The sequence below is a fragment of the Neoarius graeffei genome, chromosome 13, assembly GCF_027579695.1.
Source record: "Neoarius graeffei isolate fNeoGra1 chromosome 13, fNeoGra1.pri, whole genome shotgun sequence".
Taxonomy (NCBI): domain Eukaryota; kingdom Metazoa; phylum Chordata; class Actinopteri; order Siluriformes; family Ariidae; genus Neoarius; species Neoarius graeffei.
Genome location: NC_083581.1, coordinates 81,599,253 through 81,619,896, shown reverse-complemented (window position 1 = coordinate 81,619,896; position 20,644 = coordinate 81,599,253). Strand labels below are relative to the sequence as shown.

General features: G+C 42.0%; 1 protein-coding gene across 6 annotated transcripts in view; it reads right to left on the bottom strand.

Annotated features, from left to right (window-relative positions):
• Nucleotides 1–2,057: 2,057 nt before the first annotated feature.
• Nucleotides 2,058–20,644, bottom strand: part of LOC132897202 (uncharacterized) — a 46,186-nt gene continuing 27,599 nt past the window's right edge. The window contains exons 5-15 of one of the 6 annotated variants that reach the window (XM_060938660.1): nucleotides 19,013–19,090; nucleotides 18,774–18,888; nucleotides 18,532–18,669; nucleotides 18,355–18,426; nucleotides 18,216–18,248; nucleotides 18,017–18,085; nucleotides 17,867–17,929; nucleotides 17,556–17,779; nucleotides 17,254–17,413; nucleotides 17,076–17,163; nucleotides 2,058–5,613 (exon numbers count right to left, since the gene is read on the bottom strand). In XM_060938660.1, coding sequence (XP_060794643.1) covers nucleotides 17,348–17,413; nucleotides 17,556–17,779; nucleotides 17,867–17,929; nucleotides 18,017–18,085; nucleotides 18,216–18,248; nucleotides 18,355–18,426; nucleotides 18,532–18,669; nucleotides 18,774–18,888; nucleotides 19,013–19,090 — 858 coding nt within the window. In that variant the 3' untranslated portion in view covers nucleotides 2,058–5,613; nucleotides 17,076–17,163; nucleotides 17,254–17,347. The other 5 variants (XM_060938659.1, XM_060938658.1, XM_060938645.1 and 2 more) reach the window with 5 other exon arrangements.

Here is a 20,644-nt window from a genome sequence, read left to right as displayed (position 1 = left end):
AGACACTGGCATCTAAATCCATCTCTCCTTAGCAATTCTACATTTTTACCATACTTAGAATCTCAATGGGAACTTTTTATTTTTACAAATGATTACGCCTGATGTCTCCGCTTCAACTTTATGGGAAACGGGCAAAGCTTTCCTGAGGGATGCCATAATCTCTTACACAGCTGCGCAGAGAAAAAGTATACTAGCTAAACAACTAGAACTTGAACAGCAAATTATAACTCTGGACAGAGATTTTAAAGCCTCTTCCTCAACATCTGTTCTTAAAAGATTAGAAGCAGCCCGATCTGCTCTAGACCAATTGCTAACTTAACTCAAAAAGCAGAATCAGCAATATTTTTTGCCAAACATAGATTATTTGAATCTGGTAATAAACCCAGTAGGCTCGTTTAGCCAGGGGCTGAACAGGGTCCTATGCAATACCATCACTTAGAGACAGCACCAGCACAGAACATTTTGAAACCAAATCTATATGTAAAATAATGAAGGACTTCTATCAGGAACTATATTCATCAGAGTGCCAAAATACTTCAGAGCAAAGGAAATTTTTTTTGATGGAATAAACCTTCCCATGTTGTCTCAAGAATGTAAAAGTAATTTGTGTAGACGGATTACAGCACAGGAAGTCCTGGAGACCATCAAATCTTTACAGAGTGGGAACGCTCCTGGCCCTGATGGGTTTGGCCTTGAATTTTATAAGAAGATGGAGAAGCTGATGGTAGGACCTCTGACTAACATGTTTATTGAGTCCTTGGAAGGGGGCACACTCCCACCAACTTTAAATCTGGCCCACATCTCTCTGATTTTAAAGAAAGATGAGCCTTCTGATCAATGTGCATCTTACAGACCAATAAGATTGCTCAGGGTTGATTGCAAGATACTATCAAAACTCCTGGCTAGAAGATTGGAGGAGGTGCTGCCTCTTTCCAGATCAGACAGGATTTGTTAAAAATAGATATTCCTACTTCAATGTCTGCAGGGTCCTGAATGTAATTCAATTCTCACATAGTACAAAGAAAAAGGTCCTCGCTGTTTCATTAGATGCTGAAAAAGTGTTCGACCGGGTAGAGTGGGAGTATCTTTTTGATGTTCTTGATAGGTTTGGGTTGGGCTCAGGTTTTATTGAGTGGGTTAAACTTCTATACAGGTCTCCTGCTGCCAGAGTCCTGGTAAACGGCTCAGTGTCTGATGTTTTCCCCTTGAGTAGAGGTATACATCAAGGCTGCCCCCTCTCACCACTACTATTTACACTTGCACTTGAATCACTAGCTGAGACTATTAGGAGCCACCATGGACTGTCTGGTGTTATATTGAGAGACAATGAATACAGAATTTCACTCTATGCTGATGATGTTTTGCTGTTTATTACCAACCCAGTTTATTTTTATATCAATCATTAGTGAGTTTGGTCAGATTTCAGGATACAAAATTAATTATAACAAGTCAGAGGCCTTGCCACTGGGCAACTTTGGGGACCGGGCAACCCTAATCAATTTCCCTTTCAGATGGTCATCTTCAGGCTTTACCTACCTGGGCATCAGCGTATCCGCAAATATTAGGGTCACGCTTCCGCTTTTTCACTTTCAAGCTCATCCTGCACACGACCACTCGATGCAGGATGTGCTTGTAACAATTTTACGTTCCCAGAACGTTCTGGGCACGTACGTCTTTGGTTGCCTATACGGTGCATATACGTTAGGTTTGGTTGCCACGTGGTTGCCATGGAAAGTTTTTCTGATGTTGCCCAAACGTTTCCTGTTGGTTACAACAACAACCTTCCCCTGCCCTTCCCCTAACCTTGCTGGTTGCATGTTTGGTTCCCTGAATGTTAGCCTAATGTCCCCCTGACGTTGTAGAATGCTATGTTTTAGTTAGATTTTGCTTGCAACTAATTAGCAACATCAACACATAACTGCTAGCACATCTACATGAGAAAACTGTCAGTGATGAATGAACAGGCAAATTTGGCAGGTCTTGAAAGTTTAATGAGATAAAATATCAATAACAAATTTAAATAAAAAAAATGTTTGAAAGTAAAATAGAAAAGTTTCTGAAAGTGTAACGGTGCATTCAATAAAACAATCATATATATACAAAACAGAATACAGTTTTTTTCCATTGGTTTGGCTCATTTCTTGAAACTGAGATGACATTCTCAAAACAACATGGACAAATCCCCAAACTAACTTGCAGTTTCTCACAACAGAATGGCATTTATCATTGCTTTCATCAATATTTCAAATGCTTTGTACATGTCTCAAGCATTTAGTACATCCATGCAAATGGCTATGTACAAGTATCCTACAGTTAACACAATCAGCCTACATTTAGTACATTTTTCAAATGAATGTATCTTGCTGATCTATCCCAATTGGTTGGTTCTCAGTGTAATGGTCATTGTCCTCAAAACATGTCAGCACATTTTCATCGTATAAGTCATCATATGCAGAATAGTCTGCTCAATTGTCAAAATAGTGTTAGGAAATTGGAATAGAATACAGTACATATTTTGTAAGATGTCATAGTAAATTTAGGATAATCATGTTAGTAGGTAATAGGTGAAATCAGTTTCTGACTAACGAAGGAGGAGTGTCCCACTTTGCAGGTGACCAATCCATCTGTTTGTTGAGTTACCTGACAGGTGTTATCTATGTTTTGGAGTGCTGGCATTGCTGTATATATACAGCTTGGCCTGGTGCTAGTACTTTTTCCTATGTCAACATGGAGAGAGAGCAAGTGCATCAACCAGGGCAATCTCCACTTGGAGGAAGAGGAAGAGGAAGAGAAGGAAGAGGAGGTGGAGGATTGAGGGTGCGTGGAGGTAGAGGAGAGGGAAGAGGAGGAGGAGTGAGGGTTTGTGGTGGTGGAATAGGAGGAAATAGAGTTCGCAGACATCATGTTGTCCCAGATGAAATTCGGGCCACCATTATTGATCATGTCATCAACCATCGCCTCACAAGGCAGAGGCAGGGCGCAGAGTGCAGCCTAACGTGCCACGCTCCACAGTTTCCTCCATCATTCAAACCTTTCGGCGGGAAAACAAGTATGCACTCAGGCAATGACAACTGTTTGACTGTGTGTGTGTGTGTGTGTGTGTGTTTAGACCCAGGCCGAAAATCTTACCTCGATGTGAAGTCACAGTATTATACAGTTCACTACTGTAGAATGACAAAGGAAATACTGTTGTAAATTGGACAAAATACAGCAAGAATTCGCAATAGAATGGCAGTGCAATTGTAAGTACAGTAGCCTACAAATACAGTAAAGTGGTGTGTAATGCAGTCATTACTGTACAGTGATTGATAATCTGTAACAAACACATAAGGCAAGGACAACAAATAGTTATGTTGTCTATGTGCAGGATTGGCCGACAACCTCATGCGGGTGGAAGAAGAAAACTTCTAACCGATCGCCAAGAACAGGAGATCTGTAACATGGTGATAGCAAATAATGCCATAACACTGACACAGATCCAGGATGCAGTCCTCCAAAACAATGGCGTCTTCCAAAACATCAACTCCATCAGCATATCAACAATAGACCGGGTTCTGAAGAAGAACCTAATCACCATGAAACAGATATACAGAGTACCATTTGATAGGAACACTGCCAGAGTAAAAGAGCTGCGGTACCAGTATATGCAGGTAAGTCAGTTATTCATTGTCTATCATTTTGTAACCTATAAGTAGCCAACACTGCAGAGGTTCCAATTTCTGAGGGTTTCAGTATCCTCCTCTTTACCTTTGGATTCCAGCTTTACAATATATGACCACAGCATTTTGCTGAACTGTAACAGAACACTGTCAACAGTATGTCTCTGTTCTCTTTGTATCAAAAACTACCCCAGAAAATCCGCATAAGTCTGCACTCTAGGATTGGAACCACAGTGGGTTATATTGACTTTGTGAAGAACATATTGTGTAGCATTGCTGTGACCATATGACCCATCTACATGATTGATTTTTTTTTACTCTATCTCTTTTCCAGAGAATCCTGGCACTGGAGGGGAGTGAAACACCACACATCCTAGTGTTTGTTGATGAGGCAGGCTTCAACCTGGCCAAGGGCCGCAGGCGTGGCTGAAACATCATTGGCCAGCGGGCCACAGTGGATGTCCCAGGCCAGCGGGGGGGAAATATAACCATGTGCGCGGCTATTTCAGAAAATGGTGTGGCCACCCACACTGCAAGCTTGGGCCCATATAACACAGAGAAACTCCTCCGTTTCCTGGACCAACTATATGTATATTTGGTCCCAGAAAATGAGAGGGGTCTCGAAGGGCCCCACCTACCCCAGTTTGTCATTGTATGGGACAATGTTAATTTCCACCGTGGTCCACGCATCCGGGCATGGTTCAACATGCATCCAAGAATGCATAATGTCTTGTTACCACCATATTCTCCATTCCTGAATCCTATCGAGGAGTTTTTTTCTCTGCTTGGAGATGGAGAGTATATGAACACCATGCCGAAAACCAGAGGTCTCTCCTCAATGCTATGGATGCTGCCTGTGAGGATATAACAGGTGATCAGTGTAGAGGATGGCTCAGGCATTCATGATGCTTCTTCCCACGCTGCATCTCAAGAGAAAACATCAGATGTGATGTTGATGAGAATCTGTGGCCGAACAGAGCACAGAGAATGGATGGCCAGGAAGATGAGGATGGTGACCAGGCGAGAGAGGGGAGTGACCGCGACTAAACAAAATGTCTTCATTTGTGACTCTTTATTTACAGTATTCATTTTTTGTTTGTTTTTGTGGGTTTTTGTATTTTGTGTACACAGTATACACAGCGTATACATTTTCCTTTTTATTGTTCCCTACCTACAGTAATGTGTACAATTCACGTTAGCTGAGAATAAAAATGAAAATTCCTCGGCAGAAGGAGTGCAGCGTGTGTGTGGTGTGAACTGTATTCCTATAGTTAGACATATGCCATGACAAAGCGTCTAAGCATTTTGACTCGCAGTACTTACAGAATACCAAAGGGACAATGCATTTTGGAGGCACTGACTAGTTATATGAGAAGGGAATGTAGTTTTGACAGATGGGTAAACTGTTTTGGGAGCTGTACAAACATTGCCAGGTGATCCATGTAGTTGTGCTGTACCATCCAAGTTATTTTGACAGAAGAACTGAATGAATGAAAATGTGCCAAAGCAATTGAGAAGGATTTATGCCATTTTTATGGTACTGACTATTTAGATGGGAAAGGGATTTCATTTTGAAGCATGGATGAGTAGTTTTGGGAGACAAATGACATTTTGCTGGTTATCTGAAGTGTTGTGTAGAACTGTAAGTCTGTTTGGCCAAATTGCCTTATAGTTATGAGTGTCATCTCAGTTTCAAGAAATGAGCCAAACCAATGGAGAAAAACTGTAAAATAGAAGAGTTTCTGAAACGGTGCATTCAATAAAACACATTCAAAACAGAATAAAATAGAAATAACAGTTTTTTAAAGTGTAACTGTGCATTCAATAACAAACATAAAATAGAATAAAAAAATCACTTCACAAAAAATAGAATAAAAATCACTGTTCACAAAAAAAGAATAAAAATTCACTGTTCACAATTCAATTGTCCATCTGTTGCTGCTGACCAGCTGATCTGAAAAGAAAAAGGAACAAATGTTTAAAAACAAGAACAATGAGCACATGTCCACAAAAGCATGATAAACCACCCTACTACTAACCACGAAATTTCTGTGATTGCACCAAATTAGAGAGCAGAAGTATACCGTCTGTGTGGTGCAAATTTTAGTCTGCCCAAGGCATTCCTCCACTTCAGCTTCCGTATGGCCAGGAAGTTTTTTGACACATGCACTGCATACTTGCCGGCTAGGTTGGGAGAAACCAAAATGTTCAGTGCCACACTGAAAGCCATGAAATGCCTGTACAGTGGCCTGGACAGAATGCCCTTGAGCACTACTTTTCCTGTATACAGGGCAAACTGGCGCAGCTCAGTAGCTTTCCAGCGGTCGACTTCTTCCAAGCTCCTGGGCTTTCTGGTAAAGCAACTTGGTATATATATTCTCTCAAACCACACAGTCTTCTGCTGACCTCTTGGAGCTGTGTAGTCGACAGTCTCACCTTCCTGCTTCCCCTCGCCCATTCCACTAACAGTTTCCTCATGACACCTAAACAAGCTTGGTGCATGTAATCAATGGGAAACATTTTGATCATATCAATGGGAAGTTGCAGGAATGGGGACACTGTATAGTCCTCAGTTTCCTTGACAGCCATCTCTCTTCTGAACAGGTCATTGGTTCGCAGGGCGCTTTGGACATCAGGGTATGTTACACGGCCGTCTTCCCATGTCCCTTTCTGTGCACATTTGTCACATCCATAGTATCCTGTGCACAGTTTTGTTGCTTTGACCATTGCCTTGGCAGGCGCATCACATACAACACAGCCAGTGGCGGCTGGTAGTCTTTCAAACAGGGGAGGCTGGTCGGTTACGATATTTCCAGATTTTAAAAGAAAAAACATCAGTTTTGCCCATACTCTTGCCTCTGACCTGGCTGATTGTTGGCAGCGTCACAAACTGTGAAATAACAGGTTCTTTTGGCCCATTAGCCTACTGTCCAATATACATGATGGTGGTGTTGGGGGGGGGGGGGGGGTAAATTTTAACATTTTATATTTTAAAATTGTGGCATGTTTAAAAATTGATCATTATTGAAAGCAGCTCTTTGTCAGGAACCTCAGCAGTAGAGCTGGGTGCCACACATTTCATTCAATGACACTTTCCCTATATTTTACTTATTTTGACTGAGAAATGTTTTATTGACAATTTTGATAACCCTTCACTTTTAATCCAGGTCTGTAGTGTGAAATGTTCTCGGCTGTGTTTTTGTTTAAAAATGTTTTCCAAATTGTAGCTGTGTTTAATTCATATCCAGAGAAATCTCATCTCATCTCATTATCTCAAGCCGCTTTATCCTTCTACAGGGTCGCAGGCGAGCTGGATCCTATCCCAGCTGACTACGGGCGAAAGGCGGGGTACACCCTGGACAAGTCGCCAGGTCATCACAGGGCTGACACATAGACACAGACAACCATTCACACTCACATTCACACCTACGCTCAATTTAGAGTCACCAGTTAACCTAACCTGCATGTCTTTGGACTGTGGGGGAAACCGGAGCACCCGGAGGAAACCCACGCGGACACGGGGAGAACATGCAAACTCCACACAGAAAGGCCCTCGCCGGCCCCAGGGCTCGAACCCAGGACCTTCTTGCTGTGAGGCGACAGCGCTAACCACTACACCACCGTGCCGCCATCCAGAGAAATATATATTCCAATATAATATACTCAGCATAAACATTTTAAATAGATTCTATATTTTTGGTCCATCCATGACATATTACTAAAGTAGCCTATTTACTGTTGTTGATGTGGGTCACTTGCTGTTAGCCAATTCACTTTCTCGTACCAGGAGAGCTGAAAGGAACGAGAATTATTCCCTACCTTTTTCACCAAGTCAATTTGAGGCGTTGGTCTACCCTGCTCTTTAATGTTAATTTTTTCCTCGAAAGGAAGACTGGCAAATGGCTTCGCCAAAATTAAATCAGCAATGCTTGGCATCCGTGCGCAGCTTTCTTGCTAGCTGACTAGCCCCCTCAAGTTCAGGTTCAGTCACTCAAATAAACGACATTTCTGGAACTAAGATAGCAAACTTGACAACACTATATTTACACTTCATTTACAATGAAAATATACACAAACTAAAAAAGCTGGTAGAAACCGTATGTAATGAATGAAATCGAAATGTAAGCTGATCTCTTACAATACACCACAGCACTTGAGAATCCGCATGGGACTGAACTGTGGTTTAGTGGTTTAGTTGTGCTTCAATAGCTCTCCTTAAACCAAAGTGAACATACTCCATTCCTGATACCGGAGTTGACCTGATGTCTCTTGGGGTTGAAAGAAGGGTTCTTGCTGTTGAAGGCAACTCTGTGTGTCCATTGGCTTTTAATTCTACAAGAAGGTCATCAAGTGCAGAGTGTGTAATCTGGTGTTTTAAGGCCCAGTGTTGTAAAAAGTCCTTTAGTGAGCTTTGTGGGTCATTTTCCTCAATGTAAGAGTCACTGGTGTCACTGCTATCCTCCACATTCATGGGTGTGCTCCACAGCGCATCTGATGCAAACTCAGTACTAACACTACTGCTTGTTGGTACTGCCATGCACTCTGGCTCTTCTTCATTCTCCTCTGCCAGTAGTACAGATTGTTCTTGCAGTTGCTGCTGATGTTGACGAAGCCTGGCCGCTTCTTGCATAGCCTGCTCTGCCCGTGCAGCGTCTAGTGCGTCCTTCTCCTCTTGCATTTCTGCTCTCAAAGCCTTTCGCACCGCTTCCACCTCTCGCCGCACCCTCTTCCATCTCTTTGTGTAGGCTTGTTTGGCCAATCGCTTTTCACTCATTGTGGGGAAATACAATGTGACTGCAATGACAAAACTAAATGACTAACACATTAACAGCACATTGGCACAGTACACAGTAATGCCACAACTCAATTGATGATACTAAAAACACGTTCATCATTCAATGAATGACTTAACTTTATCAAAATCCAAAAACATTGCAGAGTGAAGCGTTGCTTAAAAAAAAAGATACAACTGTTACAACGCTTTCCATGGACATTGCAACATGGAACTCAAAATTACAGTAAAAGATATGTGCATAAGCCCATATCTTGCCATTCCGAAGCAGGCTGAGACATACCCCAAATTTGCCAAATAACTGAGACAGCAGCAAACATAAAATCGGTGAGGACCACTCTATTACATTGCAAAGAACTCAGAAAGGAGCTTCATGTTCAAAATACTGCACATATCCTTTAAAGGAGAATTCTGGCTGTTTTGCAAATAAAATTTTGAACTTTTGATTCCCCTGAAGTCAGCGCTGAGCACTGGTGAAGCATTTGATGTGCTCAGCGCTGACTTCTGGGGAATCCGGAAGGCAACAAAGGTATGTGCTGGCTCGAAAAGTTTAAAATTTATACACCTATGTGCTAGCTAATGCAGTAAATGTGCAATGTTTTCAAACATCAGGGTCCACACACCACGGGCAATCCCATGAAAACCATTTTGAAACAAGTTATGTGAATATACGAACGTTGAAAGGCTGCCCCGTAGCCACCGTTTCAATTGAAATCCGCGTAGCAGCTATATGCATAACTTTTTTTTTTTTTTTTTTAGACGGGATGGATTTTTCTCACGGTTTGTGCTACTGCCAACTTTCCTTGACCACAAACGTTTGAGACATATTTGCAAAACAGACGGAATTCTCCTTTAAGGTATAACCACAACCAGAACGAAATCACAAATTACCTTTTCGAAAGTAGAGTACTTGAACAGAAAGTAGGCTTCAGTACTTCCAACAGAGACGTTTGCTTCCAAATCCAACTTCAATCCAAGTTCCGGGTAGTGACTTTACTACATGCACCTACGTCCTCTTATCCATCTGTCCAGCCAATGAGGAGCATTCGTTTTGCGTCACATGCCGTTGCGTCAGGCAACCTGACCAATCAACAACTTACAGTGGCTAGGTCTCGTTTCTTCCTGTAGACCCCATGGGAACAAAGAAAAAAAAATAATGTATGGAAGTCAACGGAGAGATAACTTATTTTAGTGTTCAGATTCCCTTATGCATTGGATTTAATACATGATGATTATTAACTTTTATGACAACCCTTCACACCAACAAAGTGTTGTTTTTCGACAGACAATAAAAGTTACGTTACGTTTTCTGTTTTCTGTGCAACCTCGGAACTACAATGCTTGTCTCGTGCTATATTCTAAACTCTAAGCAATGTGGTTTGAGTGAGCTAGGCTAACAGAGTACTGCAGTAAACGTGTTGCTGATCTTTGCAGCCTACAAAAGTAGGCCCTCACTTGAGGTTTTATCCACCAACATATTTCGTCAAATAATACATGGGGAAATCCGTACTGCTGTTATGCCGCCGTTCTGAGGCACAACTACACAGACATTTTAACAGAGAACACCGTCACCTACACGACATGTATATCGATATGGGGTAATCATGCGTAACCTCGGCGCTATGGCGTTAGCCATGCTAAGGTATGCTACATAGCATTATATCGAGAGCGTGCTAAATCACAACAAAGGTGAAAGAATTATGTACGAGTTCTTTGTCAGATGGGAGACTGGAAAAGACGTGTTTTAGAGATACCAACAACGATTCACTTCGTATAATGTAGCCGGTGACCGGAGATGGAGATGGTTGCATGCATAGCAGCTAACTGCTAGGTGAATAGTGAAACATACATTGCATCAAAGAACTCAAACAACCAGAATAAAATAACACATTACCTGGTCGCACGTACTGTAAATCCAGATAACGTACACTGGCGCTGGTAGTTCTAAATCCAACAAGGAGACTCTGTGAAATTTTCAAATAGCTAAATAAAAGGGCTATCGTAACATCCATTAAGTCCGCCATTTTGTTATTTGCCTTAGAGCTGTTTGAAAGCACAGAGAATTCTGGGTAATGTGCATCGTATAGTTCTCAGAACAACAAAAAAACAACCAAACATAACGTTGTGTGGAGGTTATAGTGTAACCAAATGATAACGTTTCAGTTGGTTAGTTACCTCAACGTTTCGGGGACGTTTGGCTTCGTTAGGTTTCTGCATAACCATGAGGAAACGTTCTCTAAATGTTAGTTGTTTGTTACGTTCTAACAAACCTTTAGAGAACCATAGGCTAACGGTACATTAACGTTCTGTGTTACTATCAGCACGTGCTCCTCCCTCGGTATACTTCTACCACTTCATCCATCCAGAAAGAGAGTTCACATAAATATCCAGTACCAGTCAAGAGTTTGGACACACTCACTCATTCACAGTAATGAGCAAGCCCAACCTTTTGGCAGGTACTATATATGAGCTTTCTCTCTGGCTCTCAGACTCTCTTACTGAAATTCCTCCAGATTTCTTGAATAGTTTAATTATATTTTGCACCGTAGAGGCTGAAATGTCCAAATCCCTTTGTATCTTTCTTTGAGGAACATTGTTTTTAAACATTTCAAAAATTTTCTCTTGAATTTGTTGACAAACCAGGGATCCTCGGCCCCTCTTTGCTCCTCAAAAACGAAGCCTTTCCTGGATACTAATTTTATACCAAATCATGATTACAATCATTTTTTGACATCATCTTTTTCAAATCACATCATTATTTGATTGTGTTACCTCATTACTAGCCCGAAATTGCCCCGTCCCAACTAGTTTGCCAGAGTTATCAAATTGGCTCACCGTCAGACCCCACAAAACTCAATCAGGTAACTGAACACTTGGTCAACGTGAGAGTATACTTTAGATAATGTCGCTCTACATAAAAGGAAAATAATTAGAGAGGAAAAGATCAGCACACAATTACGCATGCCCCTTAAAAGAGACCACTCAAAAATTAGAACCTCACTGGCACCCAACAAAAAATGATTTCTCGAACAATGTATCCCTCCACCCTAATAGAAGATAACAAAAAGAATCCTCGATTCTTATCTAATACTCCAGCAAAATCAAATAGGAATAAGACCACCACAGACACATGCACACCTTCAATATACGGTAGTCACGACTTCATACATTTTTTTCAGTGGCAAAATTGAAAATATCAGACAAAAAATTCAAGCTATTTATTTAAAGACAGATAATTTAAGATGACGACAATATTACTATCAGATCAGTAATTCAAATGATTTACTCCCCTTTGAGAAATTAAACTAACTTCACTAATTTCCTCATCAAAACCTTCAACTTGGGTACTGGATCCCTGACCAACATGAATCTTCAAACAGCTCATATCAGAAGCAACTGAACCTCTTCTAAAAATAATCATTTCTTCCTTTATCACTGGCTATGTACCTAAATCCTTTAAACTAGCAGTTATCAAACCCGTGATTTAAAAAGAGAGAAAAATACATACCTTAACACCAGTCAGCTGTCCAACAATAGGCCGATATCAAACCTCCCCTTTATCTCCATCATCATTTGCAGTCGGTCGGTTTCGACAAGGACTGTTTACGGTGGCTTGATGTTCTTTCTCCAGACCGGCTTGTTTTCGGCTACTTGCTGCCATGAGCGACTGTCAATGTTTTGCCATTTCATGTTACTTTTCATAGCATCCTTGAACCTCAGTTTCGGTTGACCATGATTTCTCATTCCCTCACAAAGCTGGGAATACAACAACTGTCTTGGTAGCCTCTCATTACCCATCCTGTGAACATGGCCTAGCCACCTCAGCCCTTTTTCGATAAGGATATCCACCATGGACGGTAGATCTGCTCGATTTAGGATATCAACGTTGGTGATCTTGTCCTTCCATGTGACTCCCATGATTGCCCTCAGGTGTTGCATCATGAAGGCATGAAGTTTTTTGACTTGGTGGCAATAGATGGTCCAGGTTTCTGCTCCGTAGAGTAAGGTTGATAATACAATGGCCCTGTACACTTTGCATTTCGCTTTAGTAGAGACGTGTTTGTTGTTCCATAAATGATTTTGCAGTTTTGAGAAAGCAGCGCTGGTGTTCCCCATCCTATTTAGGATCTCTTTATTGATTTTATTGTTGCTCGAGATGGTGCTTCCCAGGTATTTGAAATCTGAACATGAAGCAAGCGGTTTGTTGCTGACGGTGATGGTGTCAGGTTCAGGATTGATCAATTTCACTGGCTGATAGAGGCACTCTGTCTTTTTAATGTTGATCTTCAAACTGAATTGTATGGCAGCTCTGGCAAATTTGTCAATCAGGTATTGCATGCCCTCGAAGCTGTGAGTCACGATCGCACTGTCATCAGCGAAGAACATTTCTCTCACTAAGTTTTTAGTACTAAGGGTTCGTGCTTTGAACTGGGATACCTTGAACAGGTCTGCGTTTTGCCTTGTCTGGATGTAGATCCCTTCCTGGATACCATCAAAGGCTACCTCGAGCATGGCCGCCAGGTACAATGAAAAACGCAAGGGCGCTAGGATGCAGCCCTGTTTAACCCCGTTTGTCACTTCAAACTTTTCAGATGTGTTTCTTTCCTGTGCAACTTGCACCTGCGTTCTGTCATGGAAGGATTTCAGCAGATTGATGATTTTGTCCGTGCATCTGTATTTCTGAAAGACAGTCCAAAGCGCTTCCCTGGAGACGGTGTCAAAAGCCTTTGTGAAGTCGATGAAGACAGCATACATTGGCATGTTTTGTTCCGTGCATTTCTCTTGTACTTGGCGAAGGCTGAATATCATGTCTATGGTACTTCTACCACTACGGAAGCTGCACTGTGTCTCTGGTAGTATGTTGGGGCGAGCAAAGCATCTAACCTGTTGAGTAGTATCCGGGCCATAATTTTACCGGCGATTGACAGAAGCGATATTCCACGATAGTTTCCACAGTCCTTTCTGCTACCTTTCTTGAAGATAGGGACGATATTTGCATTCTTCCAGTCTTGCGGCATTTCCTCATTTTCCCAGATTTTCAGAATGAGTTTGTAAAGTTTCCTTTTCACCTTTCTTCCACCTTACTTTCATATTTTGGTAGGTATCCCACAGACGGCTGGAGCCTTATTTTCTTTTGTTGCGTCGATGGCTTTCAGCATTTCTTCAAAGCTCAGTTTCTCGTCAAGTTCAAGTATCTTTGGTCTCTGGGTAATGCTGTTTAGTGCTTGATGGTCTATATCACTCGGTATGTTTAGTAGCTGGCTGAAGTGTTGGGCAAATCTGTTGAGTATTTGGTTTTTGTCATCTAAGATCGTTTCCCCATCTACGTCCAACAGCTGTGTCATACTCTTCTTTTGTGGTCCGTACACCTCTCTTAGGCCGACGTAAAAGGCCTTCATGTCGTTCTTGTCAGCAGCTAGTTGTAGTCCTTCAGCTTTCTTTTCCCACCATTGCGATTTAAGCTTTCTTGTATGCTTTTGAAGCTTCCTTCGAGTTTCGACGAGTCTAGCTCTGTTCGTTCTTGTGCTTACTTGTAGGTATTTCATCTTCACCATGTTACGTTCCATGATCAGTTTATTTAGCTCATCGTCATCGTCGTCGAACCAGTCTTGTTTTTTCCTTTCTGGTCTCCCGAGGTGTTCTTTGGCTGTATCAAGTACAGCAGTCTTAAGTGACTCCCATTCACCTTCTACGCCTGTGTCTGGGGTACTCAGTTCGTCCATTGTCTTGTCCATGTGTTGTGTGAAGCTCACCTGAAAAGCCTTGTCTTTCAGCTTTTGAACATTGAGTTTAGTCGGTGATCTGGCCCCAGTTTTTGAGTTGAGCAGTCAGCACCCCTCATCACTCTTGCATCGAGGATATCTGAGCGGTCCTTTTGCTTTGTGATTACGTAATCTAGGAGGTGCCAATGCTTTGATCGTGGGTGCATCCATGTAACTTTATGGTGGGGTTTGTGCTTAAAGACTGTGTTGGAGATAACTAAGGAATGTTCTGAGCAAAAGGTTAAAAGCAGTTCGCCATTTGAATTGCACTTTCCTATTCTGTGTTGCCCAAGAACTCCGGGCCAGTTTTCAGTGTCTTTTCCGACCCTGGCATTGAAGTCACCTACTAGGATCAGTTTATCATTCTTTGGGACGTGTGTCATGGTCTCTCTAAGCTTGTTGTAAAATTCCTTGTTTGTCTCCTCCGGGTTTGTCATTGTAGGGGCGTATGCACTGATGATGATTGCAAAGGTATTTTTCTGTAGAGGGAGTCTCATTATTGTGAGTCTGTCATTTATCAGTACCGGATCTTGTTCAAGTTTCAAGGCAATTTCATTTCTCATTGCAAAGCCGACTCCCGATTCACGTTTTTCATTTTCGTTTCTTCTGCTCCAGAAAAACGTGCATCCATGATCTACAAGGCTGCCATGACTGGCCAGTCTTGTTTCGCTTAGTACTGCTATGTCGATGTTGTATCTCTTTAATTCTTTGGCAACTAATGCTGTTTGTCGTTCTGGTCTTTTGGACCTGTCAAGAAGTGTCCTGACATTCCATTCTGCGATGTTGATCGTTTTTCATCTTCCTAGCTTACTTTTCGCTGGACACTGGAAAGTGGATGTACCAGCGCAAACCTTTTTGACCTGGGCGACATTCGATCCGGTATTAGAAATAATATTGATGTCCATATCCATAAACTGCATGCAAGTTTGTTTTGAAGTGAGACTGGCTTTTGCGTTACCAGAACTCCTCTCTCTGCATGACTTGACTGTGGTCTAACTGGCAGGAAAGTTGATTGAGACTTGTTAGCAGTTTCGACATGCTGCAGCGGTTGGCCGGATGATAGGTATGTTTATCACCACCCTAAGTGCTACCACGAGGCACTGGCTAGGTTCAGCATACGACATGTGTAGGTTTCGTGAAAGAAAAGCTTCACTGTAGGCTATCCCTAGCATGGGTGGCTGCTGGGTGCTATGCCTTGCCAAAGGGCAACCCAGGAATTTGGTCCGGGACAGCTTATTTCCATATTCACTGCTAACCTCATGGAGGCCGTTCCCCTATCCGCCACCGGGGGACCTGGTGGATGGGCATAATCTTCACCACACCACCATCTTTTTCTCCAAGATCCTAGAAAAAGCTGTGGCACAGCCCACATCATCATAAGAATAACATCCATGAAATGTATCAATCAGGATTTAGACGTGTAAAAACTGGGATTTGGGTTAATTAATATTTAGTAAATAAATAATAGTAACCTATAAATAATAAAAAAAGACTTTATGCAGTTTGGAATCACTCTGAGCTGAAATCAACCAACTTCATGATTTAATAATTGCATTTTACTCAGTTTTTGTTTGCATAAAATCAGCTGTGAAGAAATGAGTAGAATTTAACTACATTTTAATGTGAAAGTCAAAGATGCAGGAAATCGATGAATTTTATTCATTGAGAGGTATTTACTTTTAAACACCTTACACTTCCGGTCAAGGCAATTTGTGCTGCAGCCATCAAAGTCTGCCACCTGTTTCAGCATTTTACAGACTGCCATTTTCCTAAAGGTAAGACCTGTTTAATTATTGTTAGCTGACGAATAGTTTCTAACCAAGGTGCATAGTTGAACGTGTTTTGTGTTACTGTTAATTTAACGTGCAAACTTTACTGCGCTGTAAATCAGAATTAAACTCTATAGGGACTCGAACTCAGTCTGTGTTGTCTTTTTATTCAGCTACAAGCATGAGAAAGACTGAAGAGGTGGTCGGCTCAGTGTCACAGTTTCATGTGACTTTCTGAAGTATAACGCTGTATACCGTGTCTAATGTTCTTTTATCATACCATCTAATCTACTTTTATCAGATTTCCTGACTGAGCTAGCAAGCAAGCAAGTCGCAACCGCAGAGTGAGGTAAGATAAATATGAGATACAGTTACAGCACATCATGTTCTCAAGTAAACTGTACTCAAGTATTATTTTATTACTCAAGTAACATGCCGTTACGGTGGTGTAGTGGTTAGCACTGTCGCCTCACAGCAAGAAGGTCCTGGGTTCGAGCCCCGGGGCCGGCGAGGGCCTTTCTGTGTGGAGTTTGCATGTTCTCCCCGTGTCCGTGTGGGTTTCCTCCGGGTGCTCCGGTTTCCCCCACAGTCCAAAGACATGCAGGTTAGGTTAACTGGTGACTCTAAATTGAGCGTAGGTGTGAATGTGAGTGTGAATGGTTGTCTGTGTCTATGTGTCAGCCCTGTGATGACCTGGCGACTTGTCCAGGGTGTACCCCGCCTTTCGCCCGTAGTCGGCTGGGATGGGCTCCAGCTTGCCTGCGACCCTGTAGAAGGATAAAGCGGCTAGAGATAATGAGATGAGATGAGATGAACATGCCGTTAAAATTCAATAACAAAAACATAAAATAGAATAAAAAAATCACCACAAAAAAATAGAATAAAAATCACTGTTCACAAAAAAAGAATAAAAATTCACTGTTCACAATTCAATTGTCCATCCGTTGCTGCTGACCAGCTGATCTGAAAAGAAAAAGGAACAAATGTTTAAAAACAAGAACAATGACCACATGTCCACAAAAGCATGATAAACCACCCTACTACTAACCACGAGATTTCTGTGATTGCACCAAATTAGAGAGCAGAAGTATACCGTCTGTGTGGTGCAAATTTTAGAGTCTGCCCAAGGCATTCCTCCACTTCAGCTTCCGTATGGCCAGGAAATTTTTTGACACGTGCAGCTAGAAGGCAAAATAAAGGAAAGTTACACATCAAAACCTAGTCAGTCAAGCATGGCATAAAAGTGATGTGATCAATATATAAACACTTACCCTTTATAATCTTGCACAGAATGAGGTCATCAAAGGACATTTTGGCCCGTCTGCCCCGCAAGCTGTACTGGGCGAGTACCTCATTATTTGCCACTCAGCGTAGCATACGGTGAATGGCTGCCCCTAAACCTGCCCCTCCGACAGTTTCAAGAAAATGTTGCTGTAAAAAAATAAAAATAATTATACAATGAAAATTACTGTAGCGAGCTTATACAATACACACACATTATAGATAGATAGATAGATAGATAGATAGATAGATAGATAGATAGATAGACAGACAGACAGACAGGGCAAATTACCATCTTGTTCCTCTTCTCTGGTTGTTCCAGACTCCTATCCAATTCCAGCAGCTCCATCACTATGCTGCATGGTTTAGCCAACACCACATCATCTTGCTGGAGTTGAGGCGTGTGTGTCGGGGCGTTGGTTTCCACCAATGACTCGATCTTGTCAAACCTAGCCTCAGTCCTGTCAAACCTAGCCTCGAGCCTCCGCATCAAGCGACTCATGTGGGCCTCTGTGACTATGGGGACAAATGTGATGGAAGTTGTAATTTATAATGTACTTTCCTGAGTGAGTGAACTAGTTAAGTGTGTATAAAAGTACTTGCTTCTCTCAAACATGGCTGCGATAGCCGAGACACCCTGTCCGTCATGAAGCGCCCGGCTGCTGGCTGAAGTTTTCAAAAAAAAATATTAGTTTTCCTGTTCATGATTTTGTATTCCAACATCTGTAAATGGGAACTTGAAAGCAACTGTACCTTGAACAGGGTCAACAGGACTTGGGCTAGGGTGGTGAGGACTGGCTCCAGTCCCGGCTGGTGTTGACCCTGAAAAGATGGTACATATGGATGTTCAGTCATTTATTGGGGGGGGGGGGTGTTCTTATACATGGTATTTGCAAAAGAAGAACCTATGATAATACATTAGACATTTACAAATGAATTGAAAAACACTTACACTGTGGTGGTAGGGGCATTGGGTCCTGCCGACCTGAAAATAGCACACAAACATCAGATCAGTCATGTAATATGCACCGGTTATTCATCATGAATGTTAATCCAAGCTATGAATGATGATTTGGGAACTGTTAACTTACACACAGGGCTTCCAGGCACAGTCAGAGTCTTGGGTTGCTTCTTGGTTGCTGCTACCACTGGAGCAGAATCATCTGGAAGGAAAGACCATACAATGTGCAATGTAAATTTCTTGTAAATGACTTGAAAATGAACATTGAATTGAGTAACTAATGTGGTCATTAGTGAAGAGAACTTACCATCATCAGAGGATTCGGAGACAAACCTCCTTGGGCGCTTACGCTGCCTAATTGCAAAAGTGTTCACATCATCCTCTGTCTCAACACTTGAGGGCTCCATCAATTGCAAACACTTCTGTTCAGCTTTGGCGTATGAATCTATGGAAAATGACTTTTAGTCAGTAGCACAAAAAAAAAAACAGTGCTGCCATAGAGAGAACAATTCAGTATATTCTATGTAGTGCATAGCAGCGATAGCTCACCTGTTTCGTACCAGGTTTTCTTAATGGGATGTTTGGCCCAAGTTGTATTTGGTGCTCGGCACTTCACAACATGCAATCGCACATTGTGTGTCGTCCAGTAACAGACCATGCCATGCTAAAAATATATATAATTAAAAAATATATATAACAAACATATATATATTTGCTATCAAAAGTATATAGGCATATATGTAAGCATACATATTTGCTATGTATCGACAAAAAAAAAAGACTCGTACCTCAGAAGTGTGTCCAAGCCATGAAGATGGCACAACCTCAGTAGCATTGTCTGTAAACTCAACAATAGTGAAGCTCATCTGTGAAAACAAAGGCATCATTAGCAAGGAAAATGGAGCAAAAAGTATTAGTTCCCTTGGCTGGCCTATGAAAACTCCTGTAGGTGTGAAACAGTCTATTTGGTTTTAAGAAAACATTACAAATAAACATGGCATTAAGATGGACATATTTTCCCAATCCATCCTTTTTACATGGCTAAAACACAGAATCTCCCATTAGCAAAACACATTTTGTATCATATTTTGCAAGTGTACACAGCAATTACCCTAAAAGGATTCCTCCAAAAAATCATTGTGATGGTTAAATTGCATGTGTGGATGTCTCCTAAAAATCATGCAGGACTGTCATGAAAACATTAGTCTGTTTCTGTGGCTCCTCAATCATCAAGGCCTGTTTTGTGAGTTCACATTCTGGCACCAGCTTCATGACACACTCGCTCCTTTTCACTCTGAAGCACCCAATGATTCTTGAATCACAAGGGTCTGTGAACAGAGGATCCACCCTCTGAAAGACCTTGCACAAAACCATGTCATTCCTTTCTTCAATGGCCTCACAACATTTGGCACCTGCCAAAATGTACGCATTGTTTTGTCTTCGGGTTTTCTTTTTCGGTGCTGGAGCTGTGGGAGTCTGATCCTGGTCCATCTCCGAGAGCCTTTTAGCCACTTGAATTAGTGGTCTATTCCCTGATCGGACCAGACGTTTCAGCTTGCCCAAGTAGTTTTCAAACCGGAAGGCGCTGCATGCATCAAGGCATCCAAAGGTCTCTGCTTCATCTGTTAAATGGAGCATGCTGTGCACATTATACACCATGAAGTGTCTGCCATACAGCTCTGCAGTCTGTGACACAAAATACACCATCAGGTTTAGTCTGCATACTTGCCGGCTAGGTTGGGAGAAACCAAAATGTTCAGTGCCACACTGAAAGCCATGAAATGCCTGTACAGTGGCCTGGACAGAATGCCCTTGAGCACTACTTTTCCTGTATACAGGGCAAACTGGCGCAGCTCTGTAGCTTTCCAGCGGTCGACTTCTTCCAAGCTCCTGGGCTTTCTGGTAAAGCAACTTGGTATATATATTCTCTCAAACCACACAGTCTTCTGCTGACCTCTTGGAGCTGTGTAGTCGACAGTCTCACCTTCCTGCTTCCCCTCGCCCATTCCACTAACAGTTTCCTCATGACACCTAAACAAGCTTGGTGCATGTAATCAATGGGAAACATTTTGATCATATCAATGGGAAGTTGCAGGAATGGGGACACTGTATAGTCCTCAGTTTCCTTGACAGCCATCTCTCTTCTGAACAGGTCATTGGTTCGCAGGGTGCTTTGGACATCAGGGTATGTTACACGGCCGTCTTCCCATGTCCCTTTCTGTGCACATTTGTCACATCCATAGTATCCTGTGCACAGTTTTGTTGCTTTGACCATTGCCTTGGCAGGCGCATCACATACAACACAACCAGTGGCGGCTGGTAGTCTTTCAAACAGGGGAGGCTGGTCGGTTACGATATTTCCAGATTTTAAAAGAAAAAACATCAGTTTTGCCCATACTCTTGCCTCTGACCTGGCTGAT